The sequence below is a fragment of the Felis catus genome, chromosome B3 (genome assembly GCF_018350175.1).
Source record: "Felis catus isolate Fca126 chromosome B3, F.catus_Fca126_mat1.0, whole genome shotgun sequence".
In the NCBI taxonomy this organism is placed as follows: domain Eukaryota; kingdom Metazoa; phylum Chordata; class Mammalia; order Carnivora; family Felidae; genus Felis; species Felis catus.
The window spans coordinates 26,873,236-26,888,963 of record NC_058373.1 but is presented as its reverse complement, the minus strand read 5'-3'; the positions used below and the strand labels follow the sequence as shown (position 1 = coordinate 26,888,963).

At 36.7% G+C, this 15,728-nt stretch overlaps 1 protein-coding gene across 4 annotated transcripts in view; it reads right to left on the bottom strand.

Annotated features, from left to right (window-relative positions):
* GABRG3 (gamma-aminobutyric acid type A receptor subunit gamma3) overlaps positions 1–15,728 on the bottom strand; it is a 704,479-nt gene that overhangs the window by 85,663 nt on the left and 603,088 nt on the right. For all 4 annotated transcript variants that reach the window (XM_019831998.3, XM_019831997.3, XM_019832001.3 and 1 more), the window contains exon 6: positions 14,257–14,394. In XM_019831998.3, coding sequence (XP_019687557.1) covers positions 14,257–14,394 — 138 coding nt within the window. The remainder of the gene's footprint in view (positions 1–14,256; positions 14,395–15,728) is intronic.

The following is a 15,728-nucleotide window of genomic DNA, read 5'->3' as shown; positions in this document are numbered from 1 at the left end:
TCACCTGTCTGTACCACATACTTGCTGAGTTCTGTGGTTCAGGTTGTACAGATTGTTGTGTTAATCCTCAAATCAGTTTCCTAGGTGTGAAGGATGGTTTAGTTTTGATCTGGCTGTATTTCATGGATGCAAGACACAGAAATTTCCATGCTGTTCCACCATCTTGGATCCTCCGCTGGATACTATATTGACTTTAAGTGGTTGTAACAGTTTTTCAGGCTTCCCTTGTTAGTGATGACCTTGGCAGTTTTGAGAAGTATGGGTAAAGTATTTTGTAGGATATGCTTTGATTATGATTTGTCTCATGTTTTCCTCATTATTAGACTGGGATTCTATGTCTTTTTGAGTAAGTGACCAGAAGTAAAGTACCATTTCCATCACATCATATCAGTGGTACATACCACTAACATTATATGACTCTTGATGCTCACCTTGATCCACTGGCTGAGCTGGTGTTTGTCAAATGTCTGCTCTGTAATATTTTTCCATACTGTTTCTGTACAACATATATTGTGCATGTTCTGATTGCTTTACCAACTGTTTCCCCCATCTCTTTCCATACTGTACTCTTTAAAAGGAAATCATTATGTGCAGCTCACACTTGAGTAGGAGTCAGTCTACATTTCCCTGACAGTGTAATATCTACATAAATTACATCTACATATTAATATGCACAGGGTATTTGTCCATTTTCTCCTATTTATTTATTCAATCATTTATTTATATCAGTAGGGACTCCAGATCATTTTCATGTATAATTATTTTACACTTAGTTATAGCCCAATACTACTTTATTTATTTTATTGCTCATAGTAGTCAGCTTTAACAATTGCAACATCTTAGTTGGCTTTTATTTCTCTTTGACATATCTTTTTCATTATGTGTGTGTGTGAATGTCTTAACATTTTCTTTCTTCCTGGCACTACAAGATGATCTAGTCTTACTTACATATTGTATATAAGTACAATATGTATGTATGGCCCAAGCCATACAATCAACAATTTCTCCAAGGAACTTTGTTTCCTTTTACTGGAGATTGGCATTAGAAACAAAGATTTTGTCTCACTGGTACTAGGGTATCACTGCTCTAGAACCTCTCAGCTGACAGAGAAAGACAATGTATGTTTATATACTAACATGTGCATGTATACATATCTATAAATTTTTAATTCTTTTAAATTAATAAAATTTTTGAAAACCCAGGTCAAATGTGTTGCCATTGGCTTATTTAAAATAATTCATACACACACACACACACACACACGCACACACATATATACATATACTTAAATTTTATTCAAGTTTTTCTCAGTGAAGAAATTGTATTTGTCAGAAAAATAATCTAATGCAGGCACACCTTGTGTTATTGGGCTTTGCTTTATTGCACTCCACAGATACTACATTTTTTTTTAAATAAATTGAAAGTCTGTGGCAACCCTGCATCCAAAAAGTGTACTGGCACCATTTTCCCAATAGCATTTGCTCACTTTGTGTCTTTGTGTCACATTTTGGTAATTCTCCCAATATTTCAAACTTTTTCATTATTATTTTTATTATGGTGATCTGTGATCAGTGATCTCTGATGTGACTATTCTAATTGTTTTGAGGTGCCAAGAACAACACCCATATAAGATGACAAATTTGATTGAAAAGTGTGTGTGTTCTGACTGCTTTACCAACTCCTTCCCCATCTCGCTTCCTCTCCTCAAGCCTCCCTATTCCTTTAGACACAACAATATTGAAATTAGGCCAATTAATAACCCTTCAGTGGTTTCCAACTGTTAAGGTAAAAAGAAGAGTCATACATCTCTTACTCGAAATCAAAAGCTAGAAATGATTAACCTTAGCAAGGAAGACATGTTGAAAGCTGAGACAGGCCAAAAGTGAGGCCTCTTGCACCAGTTGTCCAAGTTGTGAATGCAAAGGCAAAGTTTTTGAAAGAAATTAAAAGTACTACTCCAGTGAATAAATGACAAGTGAAACAGCCTTAATGCTGATATGGAGAAAGTTTTAGTGGTCTGCATAGAGGATCAAATCGGCTACAACATTCCCTTAAGTCAAAACTTATTCCAGAGAAAAAAACTTTTTTTTTCAATTTTATGAAGGCTGAGAGGGGTGAGAAAGCTGCAGAAGAAAAGTCTGAAGCTAGCAGAGATTGGTTAATGAGGTTTAAGGAAAGAAGCTGTCTCCATAATATAAAAGTACAAGGGGAAGCAGCAAGTGCTGATGTAGATCAGCCCCTGTTGCTAGGGGCTAATGCAGCTCGTGACTTTAAGTTGAAGCAAATGTCCATTTGCTATTCCCAAATCCTAGGACCATTAACAATTATGCTAGATTTACTATGCCTGTGCTCTATAAATGGAACAACAAAGTCTGAATGACAGCACATCTGTTTACAATATGATTAATGAAGATTTTAAGCCCACTGTTTATACCTACTGCTGAGAAAAGATTTTTCCCCCAAAATATTACTGCTCATTGACAATGTACCTGGTTACCCAAGAGATCTGATAGAGATGTAGGAAATTAATATTGTTTACATGCCTGCTAACAGCATCCATTCTGCAGCCCATGGATCAAGGAGTCATTTCAACTCTCAAGTCTTATTACTTAAGAAATAAATTACATAAGGGTATAGCTACCATAGATAATGATTTCCTTGATAGTTCTGGGCAGTCAATTGAAAATCTTCTGGAAAATATTCACCATTCGAGATGTCAAGAACATGAGTGATTCATGGGAAGAGGTCAAAATATCAACATGAACAGGAGATTGGAAGAACTTGGTTCCAATCCTCATGGATGGCTTTAAGAGGTTCAAGACTTCAGTGGAGGAAATAACTACACATGTAGGAGAAATAGCAAGAGAACCAGAATTAGAAGTAGAGCCCAAAGATGTGACTGGATTGCTACAGTCTAAGGATACAACTTTAATGGATGGGGAGTTGCTTCTTACAGTTGAGTAGAATCTACTTCTGGTAAAGGTGCTGTGATGATTGTTAAAATTACAACAAAGGATTTAGGATATTACACAAACTTAGTTGACAAAACAGTGGCAGAGTCTTCAGAGGATTGACTTCAAATTTTAAAGAAGTTCTATTGTGGGTAAAATTCTATCAAACAACATCACATGCTGCAGATAAATTGTGAAAAGAAGAGTCAATTGATGTGACAAATTTCATTGTTTTCTTGCTTTAGGAAATTGCCACACCCACACCAAACCTTCAGCAACTGTCATCATGACCAGTCAGCAGCCAACAACACTGACCTTCCACCAGCAAAAAGATTGACTTGCTGAAAGCTCAGATAACAGCATTTTTTGGCAATAACATTATTTTTTAAATTAAGGTATTACTTTATTTTTAAAGACATAATGCTATTGCAAACTCAATAGACTATATAGCACAATGTAAATGTATGTTATATATGCACTAAGAAACCAAATAAATTATTTGACTTGCTTTTTTATGATATTGGCTTTATTTTGGTAATCTGGAACCAAACCAGCAATATATATGAGGTATGCTTGTAGATTTATTTCCTATTATAATTGGTAGAATCTATGTATTTAGATATAAAATTTCTGGCTTTCATTTTCCAAAATGGCATTGGGCTAAAACAAAGGAAAAGATTTGCTGCAACCATCCTTGGGGAAATAGTTGAAGAAGGCAACTATCTAGACTATCTAAAGAATGTTCAGAAACATCAGTAACATAAAAAATACAGCACACTGTTGACTCAGTCAGAAATCATCATAGGAGATTATTCTTTACTGGCTTTGATCTCACAGTAATGAGATTTTTACACCATCCATCTGCTATAGTCTGGTCTGGTCCACCCACTACATGCCAACTTTCAGTATCATTAGAATCATATAGGGGTATGAAATTCAGAGTCCTGGACTCCTCCTCCAAGAGATTCTGACCTAAAAGGTTCAAGGTGAGGCCTAGGAATCTCAATTTCCTACTACTTACTAGGTGATGCAAAGGCTGCCCATCAGCAGGTCACACATGCTAGCTGTGCTAGCCCATGGCCTATTTTCTTCATAGTCAATGAAAACAGTCCAATTGGGAGGGGACACTAATCCTTAAGGGAATTCAAGTATAAAGAATGTGTTTGGGACAAAGAAAGTCTCATTTCCAAATGCAATCGAAATGCTAATTATCATGGTGTGTAATACTTTATTGTTTACTATTATGGGTTGAACTGTGTTCCCCAAAAAGTATTATACTTCTCACACCAAGTACCTAAGAATGTTACTTTATTTGTAAATACAGTCATTGTAGATGTAATTAGTTAAGATGAGGTTTAACTGGAGTAGCGTGGACCAAGGGGTCTATATCCAATATGACTAGTATCCTTATACAAAAGGGGAAATTCAAACATAGGGACAGACATGCACAGAAGGAAGATGACATGAAGACACAGAGACAATGCCACCTACAAACCATGGAGTGGGAGCTAGGAGCAGATCCTCCTGTGCAGTCCTCAGAAGGAACCAACCCTGGCGACACCTTGAATTTGGACTTCCCACATCCAGAATGATGAAACAATCATTTTGTGCTACTCCTACAACCACCCCAGGGAACCCATATGGTCACTCATGCTCTTAAATGGTGTTTGCAAATTTTAAGTAAGCCTATTTATTTATTTATTATTTATTTGTTATTTATTTATTATTTATTATTTAAGTAAGCATATTTATTATACAGTCATAAAAATAATATTTTTATATTCCTGTTATCTTAACAGAGAAAAGGAGGACCAGTCAGATAAAAGTGGCTGTCCAGGGTCACACCCAAAGGATGTTGGGGTTAATGAAGATAGTGCTCACACAGATTCCATGATAATGTGAGGCAATAATGAAGTCAGTTCATCTCAAAGTATTTGGTGTTGGCAACATACCTAGATACTGGACACCTGGCCTCATGATTGTGAGGTTTATTTCTTTGATCTTCCATTTCACAGATAAGTGCCATAGTAAAATTAATTATAGATATTAGAAAACATGGAATAATATCCATCTTTTTCAAACTTCACAATGATTTCTGAGAACCATTTAGATAGATAATGCTCCAAATGCTTTAATCTTCTTGGAAACAAGAGATGTGTAATTCTATATTATTGCCATCATCTTTTTGAGTTAAGAGATTGAAAACAAGTGATGACATTGGTCTATAAAAAGACATTTATCTAACAGGGGTCCTCTAAAATGCCATCAAAGCACTGTGGGTGACCGTTCCATATTGCAAAATGCCAGACACACTTAGCCACACAATGGTGTTTCATGAATATTCATTAAACTGTCTTAAATGTTGACACCTGAATTCATGCTGGATATGGCCAGAAAAACATGTATGGAACAGGACACTGTGGTGTGCAGGCACAGCATGCTTTTTCATCCTTGTGGGCTTCAGCTACCACACTGCCATCTCATGTTATCTTGAGTGCATAGACCTTATGCACAGCTATATATGAGAAATGTTCCCACTTATTCCTGCTGTACTTTCTTGCAAACCTTAATAGTAACCAGAGGTTTAAGTTTTATCTCTGCAAATTGTGAATTAGATAAATGAATAAATGGATAAATGAATTGTAATCATTTTGTTTTATTTACTTTAAAAGGATTATGAAGAAGAGGATCAGCAAGGCAAAGCCAGACATTTGTCATGATGCTGCTTTGGGTTTTAAGGGGCTCATAGTACATCTTTTTCAAATCCATTACATTGGATATGAATTCCATTAAGTTTGAATTTATACACAAAGAGGAATATGCTACCCAGGAATTCCCTCATTAAAAAGTGGGGGATCAGGTCAGTTCTCCCCAAACTGCAATGGTACTTGTGAGGCCACACTGGGGATCCTAGAAAGATGATGTGAAGCTAAGAATGGTGTGAGGAGACACTGTATAATATGAAACTCACATGAATTATCAACATACCCTGAAGAGTATAAAAACCCAATATTTTTGATCAGTAAATAAACTCCTTCAGGAACAGAGTTTTATTGTTTTGTTTTGTTTTGTTTTGTTTTGCTTTGGTTTTTGTAATTGGAAACATTGCAATGTAAGAATGAGATTGCCAAATAAAGAAATTCTTAAAAAAACTATTCGTAATTTTTACCTTATTTTGTAAACACTCATTCTACTAAGGAATCAATTTCCTGGTTCACATAATCTGGATTCTGCCAATAATCAACAACAATCTATGATAATTGTTTTCAGGCTATAATTAATGCCCATCAATGGCTAACAGTGCACATGACGATTATTAATTAATAAACATATGTATTGGAATATTTTTTACATGTAAAGAATGTTTTCATTACAGGTATATTATATGCAAGATTGACTACGGTTCTAAAACTTTTTAAAAGTATAAGCTCAGATTTAATCTAATTTTCTTATGGCCACAGTATTGGTAAAAATAAATAATCTCACTTAAAGGAAATTAGTATTCCTCATGATAAAAATTTAAATGTGAAATAAATCTGCAAGCTTCTCTGTGGCAGAATGCAATTCTTCCTTTCCTCTCTCAGAGTACATGTGAGAGGCACATCTAAATATTCCATATTTTCCAAGTAAAAAGCTCAGTTATTGACTAGTATGTTGCTTTTATGGGGCTATTTTTTTTTTTGCATGTTTCCCTCAATGATGACATTTAGTATTCAATAAATCTTCAAATCCCCCAAAAACAACAATATTATCGTACCCAAATGAAATGCCCAAAATGATTTTTTTCAGACTAATAATGATGCCCAGGAAGTTGTTGGTTATTCCATGAAAAAAAAAGTATTTTCTGGTATAATGATCTGAAAAGTGCAGAATTAAACACAGACTGAGTTATTTAACACAATTCTTCCTTGTTTAGACACACTGGACATCTCCAGGAGGAGAATGCAGTATGCAGTGTTTCCTAATTTATTGCTGCGGTTAGGAAACACTTCTGCTAACACTGATGTTGGTATCTTGTAATATACTGGTGACCTATAGAAAATGGTGGGGAGGGGCACCTGGGTGGCTCAGTTGGTTAAGTGTCCGACTTCAACTCAGGTCATGATCTCATGGTTCATGAGTTGGAGCTCCGTGTCTGGCTCTGTGCTGATAGCCAGAGCCTGAAGGCTGCTTTGGATTCTGTATCTCCCTCTCTCTTTCTGCCCCTCCCCCATTCGTGCTCTCTCTCTCTCTCTCTCTCTCTCTCTTTCTCTGTATTTATTTCTCAAAAATAAATAAACATTAAAAAATTAAACAAATAAAATGGTGGGGAGATGCAGAAACACCTGATCACATGTGAAGTGCCAGCAATAAGCTCTTCCTTTACTTCTGTGTTCCTGCAGCAGTAGATGGGACACATTTATATTGAAACATCTCTCACTAAATTCTAAATCCTTGTCCTTGCAAGCCTAGGGACTCATTAAGATGAAGAAGTGTCCAGAACATTTTAGCTCTTCCAGGAATTGTTTTGCAATTAAAAGAGATATTAGATTGTTATTAGATTATTGAATCTAAGAATAGTAGTTAAAAGTACTTTTAAGAAGATAACAAAGTTTTCATAAAAATATTAAAGAGGAAATCAGTCTATTATGAGCACTTTTACAGCTTCCTATATATATTAGAGTTATCTGTCTTGATATTTTAACAGAAAGATTACTTTGTCTGAATTTAACACTTCTTAGCAACATAATCATCCTATGTCTATAAGGGTTGTTTGGGGTTCTAGAGAACCCAAAGCTTTTCAAGATAAAGTAGTGTGCCCACAGCAAGTTATTGGTGGAACTGGAATGCTTTGAAGCCCACTCTTCTATGGCAGGAGTAATAGTGTGTGGGAATTGTGAAATCTAGATGAGTTAGTGCATGTAAAACATTTAAAATAATAACTGGAATATTACACATAAGCTGGCATTATTTTCTTAAGTTTATTTATTTATTTTTGAGAGAGAGAACAAGCTGGGGGATGGGGTACAGACACACACACACACACACACACACACACACAGAGTTTAAAGCAGGATCCAGGCTCTGCACTGTTAGCACAGAGACTGTCATGGGGCTTGAACTCTTGAACTGTGAGAACATGACCTGAGCCAAAGTCAGACACCTAACTCGCTGAGACACCCAGATGCCCCATATTAGCTGGCATGATTATAGTCAAAGTCATCAAGCTCATTGTGCTGTATTTGAGATTGCCTAATTACCAAACTGCTTTACAGATCTTTGGGGAAATGTTTTACTCACAGCCTTACAGCCAGATGCCAGAATGGATACTGCACAAAGTCAGATCCCAGGAATCTCCCTGGAAGTGCAAGTGAAATCCAGCAGCTGTATTCCCTTCTGGCAAAGAACTCCATGGGCTAGGACAATCAGGGAGGGATCCAACCTCAGGCAGACATTATTCCAAAAACTATTTGATCTAGACCTGTTTTTTTTCAAGTTTATTTATTTATTTTGAGAGAGAGCATGCACACATGTGCAAATGGGGAAAGGGCAAGAGACAAAGAGAGAGAGAGAGAGAGAGAGAGAGAGAGAGAGAGAAACCTAAACAGGCTCCGTGCTGTCAGTGTGGAACCCAACATGGGCTCCATCTCACAACAATAAGACCATGACCTGAGCTGATATCAAGAGACAGATGCTTAAGCAACTGAGCCGGCTAGGTGCCCAGATCTAGATCTGTTCTTATGGGTATCACCTTTTGGGTGTGACTAGTTATAGACACCCTTCAAGCATGATTCTACTGCAGAAAAATGGGCATCAACTTGTTCAGCCCCCATTTCATAGGTAAGAGATAAGCCTATTAGATTTGGAGTCATATCTGCCATTGAGGAAACTTAATGAGAATTTTCATCTAGAATATCTGAGCTGGTTTCATTATTCCCTTCAACACATGTCCAATCCTATTGTAGTGATGTGATCACATATTGCTCCAATATGTTTTACTTTATTTCTCTTTGCTTTTGGTATTTGTCACATCCCATATACACATCACTTACTCGACTTGTCCATTTGACTGACAGAAAGTCTTTTAAATATAATACTTCCTTTTCTTTATTTTCTCTTCTTTCTGATAACACTCATGACCTCTTGCCTAGACTCATACCCACCTCCTAACTGATATCCTTGACTCAAATATTTTCCTCTCTATTTCATTTAGGAGAACATCACTAGGAGCCAAGAACAGTCTACATGTTTCATATAATTAGTTAACAACATAGACAATAACCCCTTAATGTAACACAACAAAAAAGATAAACTTAATAAATACACAAATTATATGATAGATTATATCAACTATCGAAGGCAGAGATTGCTCGTAGGGTAGAATTCAATGAGAAGATGATTTTTGAGCACAAACTTATAGAACATAGGGGAGTTAGTCATGCAGAAATCCTGATGAAAGGCATCTAGGCATAGAACAGTCTGTCAAAAGTCATATAGTGAGAACATGCTTGATATGATGGAAGTGGAGTCAGAGAGAGTGCTTGGGTGAGATGTTGGGGGCAGAACATCAGGGGGTAGATCTTACAGGGCTTTGTAGGTGATCATAAAGACTGGCATTTGCTCTAAGAAAGAAGGGGAGTCATGAAACAGTTTTTAGTGGAGGAATGTTGACTTCAGTAATGATATATCACTTTTTTGTGGACCATTGGTGGGCAAGTCTATAATCAAGAGGATAAATAAGGGGGGTAATGCTCTAATTCAGGAAATAGTTGATGGTGACTCAGATCAGGATAGTAGCAATGCAATTGGTAGGAACCATCATATTTAGAATATTTTGAAAATATAGTAAACAGCATTTGCTCAAATTTTGAATTTGATATATAAAAGAAAGGGAGAGTGAATGATCCTGGAGTTTAGGCCTGAGAAAATGAAAGGATGGAGTTCAGGCCTGAGAAAATGAAAGGTCACCACCTGGTAGGGAAAAACTATAGCTAGAATTGCCTGTGTGTGCATCAGTTTGGGACATGCTAAGTGGGACTGGTCTCTGAGACATTCCAGGGGAGATCTTGAACATGTAGTTCAGTCCAGGAGGCTGGAATTTATGAGATATTTGATCTGGAGCTGGAGATGTAAATTTTGGAGTTCACACCACAGAAACCTGGATGAGACTCGGAGGAGTGAGTATGGATAGAAAATAGAGTCCTGGGCATTCCCAGAAAAACAGAATGTGGAGAAGATGGAGGTCCAACACAAAATGTGGAGGAAGAGACATCAAGGGGAGGATAATTAAGACAGGTGTGTCCTGGGAACTAAGGGAAGAGGTAACAGGAGTCAGAGAGAAGGAGGCTTAGCATTTTAGAGGTCCCTGGTGACCTTGCTGAGAATAGTGTTGGTGGAAGAGTGAAGAGGAAAGTCTGGCTGGGATGGGCTCCAGAGACAGGCATGAAGGTACTGGGTCGGTAAGACTAGAGGACTCTTTAGAAGAGTTTGCTGCAACAGGCACAAATAGGACAGTAGCTTGTGGAGGAATCATATTCTAGATATTCCCCTTCATATCTACCTTATACTCTATTCCACCTGCTTTATGCCCAGGAAGCTTCTGCCTGGACCACACCATATAATTTCTGTGAGCTTTGGCTTCTAGCCCTTGGGGAGAAGGACAGAAAATAGGTAAAGGAGGTTAAGACAAGTATTCCTAGGATCCTTTCCTGCCTCAGTGCTGCAGTTCAGCTGGATTATCTGCTGAAACTGATACTAGCTGCCATACAGCCCTTTCACTGCAACTATTTCTCAAGATTCTAGTAACCACTCCCCTTTCTTGCATCTTCAGCTAATTGGTAATAGCTTCCCAATATCACTAACTAGAGATTACTGCAATATGTCTATATTAGTTTCCTATTGCTGTTGTAACCAATGACCACAAACTTAGTGGCTTGAAACAACAAAACATTTTTATGTTATAGTTCTTCAGGTCAGAAGTCTGATATATGTCTTGCTTGGCTAAAATTAAGATGTCAGTAGGGCCATGTTCCCTTCTAAAGGTTCTAGAATTCATTTCCTTGCTCTTTCCAGGTTCTAGAAACTCTCACTTGTCTTGGCTCATGGCCCCTTCCTCCATTTTCAAATCCAGCCAAAGTGTACCTCTCTGAGTTTCTTCCACAGTCACATTGTCTTCTGACTCTCTTCTTATCCTTCCTTCTTTCATATTGAACACATCTAGATAATCCAGGATAAGCTCTCGGTCTGAAGGTCAGGGGACCACCAACCTTAATTCCATCTGCCACCTTAAGTCTCCTTTGTCAAGTAACATGATGTATTCACAGGTTCTGGGGATTAGAAAATGGACATCTTTGGGAGCCATTATTCTGCCTACAACAATGCCTTATTTAAATATGTCATAAGTCCTGCCAGCAAGATTGTATATAGTTTCTACCCTTCATTATCTTCTTCTTAATTACCCAGTTTGTGTGTGTCATTTTCTTGCACACTGGAGACCTGACTGGAAACCAGTCATTGTTTTGCACACTGGAAACCATTTTTTTTTTAAAAAAAGATTACTTAAATAAAAGCTTGTTTTTAAGTAGATGGTAGTAATGATCCAGCAGAAAGTAAAAAATAAAGTGTGTGAGAGAAGGAGATGTGTTGGAGCAATCTCTTGTATCGGGGAAAAGAAAGATGACCTGGTACATATATAGGTAAGCAATGGGAGTTCATCTGCAACACTATGAGGGAGTGGTTGCAAGAGGTAGGCAAAGGTGTTGGACATCCTCTGAATTCCTCAATATTCTAGGAACAGCGAAAAGCAAGATCACTAGTGGAAAGTAAAGAATGAGGTTGCGACAAGGAGCAAAATAAGAACTGACCATTCAAGAAAGTGGAAGAATAAATAGACTCCAGTGTAAATTTTAATGGAGGTGATATTACTCCTGTGGGAGTGAAATTCTTTTTGGTGAGAGGTGACAATCTTTGATATTGCTATGTGTAGTCCTCCAAAAGGCCATAATACATGAAAATATGTACAAGCATATCATTAGTATCGGTATTTCTAAGGGAGGTAGTTAAAATATATATAAAAAGACTCCTTAGGAGAAGTGATAATGAATAAAAGATTGAGAAATGCTGAGAACAACGTAATATGATAACCTTAAAACCCTCTTGAAACTCATGGCCAACAACTTTAAAAGACACTAATGATGAAAAATAGCATGCTTTTATTTATTATTATTTTTCCTCCATAATGCTGCATGGGTGTGGTTTGGAGTGGGCAGAGGGCTGGATTTCACTAGGGTTGGATTGTATGCAAGAAAAGGGGGAAAAGGGAGCTGAGAGAGTGTGTAAAAGTGATCATAGTAATTTGTCCAGGATTTTCCACTGAGGAAATAGGATATTGAGCATTCTGGGCTGCTACAATAAGCATGGGAGTGTGGCAACCACCTTGGGCCCACGTGACATTTAGAAATGAAGAATGAAAATCCATCATTTACATCTCACTCCCATATTAAACAGCATCTGATTTATTAGAGGCGAGTGAGTTTAATTTTTTAATATAGATTAATTTATTTAGAATATATTTTGTTCTTAGTTTCTAAAGGAAGGGGTGATTTATAAGATTCAACATAATGTGAAGTTCAAATAAAAACAGAAGTCAGAGAAGAGCAGGTAGAGAACATCCATCTATCAATGTCAATACATTCATTGACTTCCTGGAACAAGTAAAAAAAAATTCCTGGGGAACAGTCATTTCTTATAAATGACAGCCCTAAACATTGCATAGAATTTAGTTTAATATAATGTCTATTTGTTACGCTGGTGTATAGATTCTTGGTTTGTTCATAAGCCTTTAATGTCTACCATGTTTTTCTAGTGAGACTGAAATCTTCTTGCTGCCAGTGAATGTTTTCCATATTTGTTTAAACCCACAGTAATGTGATAGCACTCCAACCGGTCTTAAGGGTTAACTTACTTCAAAGTTAGGCACTCTTTGCAGACCTAAGCCCTTTAATATGTAGCAGAATTTACTTTCCCTGAGATTTGCATTTCCTATCCTTTAACATCATCTTTCAGAGAAAAACAAGAGAAGAAAAACAGCATTGATATTTGGCACTTAAATGCTAGGACAACTCTCTCATTTAGTTACCCTCCTTTGGGCTGCTTTATACCCAAAATGTCTGCTAGTACATTTCAACTTTTCAAGGAGCAGAATTACATTCTTAATTTAGGTGACTCATAATTGGGAAAAAGTCTCTCCAACACACTTCCCTTCTTGCTGCTTCCACAGCTTATTTAAATAAATTATGATCTTTTATTCTTTTAACTTTATCATTGTTTAATATTTAAACACAGACACCATTTCTCACCTTTACCACCATGACACCTGTAGGGAAGTTTTGCTTTTCTCTGTTAATCAGGGATTTTCAGACTTTTCTTAATGTGGAAATGTTCTATATTTTACTATTCTATCAAGAATTCAGACTATCCTTTAAAGGTATTTACCACTAATTATCAAAGTTTATATCTTAATCATCAGTGAAAAAATTGTTATGGAGTTTTAAGTGCCAATAAACTATTCACATTAACAATAAGATCAGTAGAAAAGCTGGCTTTAAAGCCATATGCACCCCATACCCTGGAAAAAGTAAATCAATTGCAAAATCGTAGGCCATAGTCATAAGTAAATACTGAAAACAAACAAAACCCCCCATAAAACAAAAATCCCCAAACATCCAAATACATTAATAGATGAATCGCTTCTTTTCATCTTAATATGCATATAAAAGTCACTTAATGAAATCAAATTGGTGGATTATTATTCTGTTCAATATATTGGAAAAGAAATACAAAGCTTAAAATAAAGTTTAGAGTAAAGGATAGGAAAAAAAAAAACTAGAAATTAAAATGCAAAGGGCATTTCACACCAGCTTCTTTCATGTTGAGATTATCAATAATATTTTATTATATATGTGGAAAGTTGTACTCCCATCATTACTAAAATCAGTTTATATAAATATGGTCAATAGTTGGAATCCTAGTTAAGCTTATGGACATGATGCAAATACAGCTTTAATTAAAGATTTTTGATTAAAAATGACCATTCTAATCATCCTTTTCCCATACCAATTAAAACTTTAAAAAATATTTTCACTTTTGAATCGGTTATTTTTCCTCAAATATCACTGAGGTATATGATTGCCCTAATATAAGTAGTTAAAGCATATGCATGATGGAATTCTACATTAAGAGTCTGATTATATGTAGCCTTAGGAATGAGGGAAGAAAAGTCAGGTTTTTTTTTTGAAAGTTATACTTCCTTAAATTAAGTCCTACCTGCAGATGTTGTTACAATTTCTGTAGTGTTTCTGAGGCCCATAAAGTCAAACTGATAAAGCCGCCAGGATTTCTGATCAGCTGCCTCAACTGAATTTTTTCTCCATCTGTAAATCATTTCTTCTTTGGGGTAGCCATCTGAAAATATAGAACAAATGTTTACCCTTGAAGATATAGGCTTATAAAACATTATAGTCAAAATTATAATTCTGATCATTTGACAGAAGTTAAAATTTTAGGTCATATTTGTTCTCAAAAATTTACTCAAAGGCACTAAAACTCAAAAATTAATGGGTAAAGGCCATTAAACTCAGAGAGTTCCTGCTGCAGATCTTCATGATCAGCAAGATGTTCTCAGCCAGAAGCCTGGTCATCATCTGTGTGGACCCAGCATATAATGGGGCTACTGTCTTTGTTTCTTTAAGCTTGGAGAGCCCCTTTTAGTCCTTTTCAAAGAGGGAAGATGCTAGTCAGAGTGTCACTAGTTTCCAGACTCTGAGATCTAACTATCTGACCTACATCACCTTCTCTCTCCCCAAAACTTAGTCCATTGAGATCTCAGGAAAAACAAATTTAATAAGGCAATCATGCCAGGATTCCAGAGGTCAACTGACTCTCAGTCCTGCTTTGACTTTTATTAGAGACCAATGCTCACCTTATTAAATTCTCCAGGAAACAAGATGCTAGTGTGTTTCTGCTGCCTTAAGCCTAGTGTGGCAACCTGCTCAAAGCCAGGTGTCATGAACAGGTGCTGTTACCAGGGCCCTGTGGGGTCCCTGGTCCAAGCAAGAGTTTGCCCCAATTATTGCTTCTCAACTCCTGGATCCCCACTTCTGAACAGCACTTGGACAACACTTAGTTTTTGGAGTACTGTCCTGTCTCCAGGCTATATAACAAGGTTTCCCCATAGGGCATGCCTCACCTAAGAGCAGGCCTATATCCCATGTTGTTGCCCAACACATGACAGCATTGGTATTATTAGCCCTTCACTGATTCACATAGACACTGCTGGCATGACTGTCTGTGGCAGTAGGAAATGTATGCACTAGCATCCTGAATATAAAAAGCACCATACTGGTGCACACATACTAATACAAACATATTAATAAAGTGATTGAAAATTTCTAATTAAACATTGCAAAGATCAGTTTGCAAAACCCTTAAAGACAGTATGCATTCTTGGTATTTTCCCTTCTGCCCATCATTGTTAACTTGGGTCCCTCATTAAAAGACTAAAATAGATCACAGGTATGCCCCCTTCTTTCTGATTGTGTATTGTTCTGTGAAATTATTGTCACCATTTCTGGGATAATTGCTCTCCTTTAACTTGACAATGTTGATATCAAGGCACTAAGACTCAGCTCCAGACATTTCTATGAAGTAAACAAACATTTTACTTGGCCATTAGCCGCTGTCCTGCTTGCTTTATCTTCCTATCAGACTACCATAAAGGACTTTATGCTATAATTATT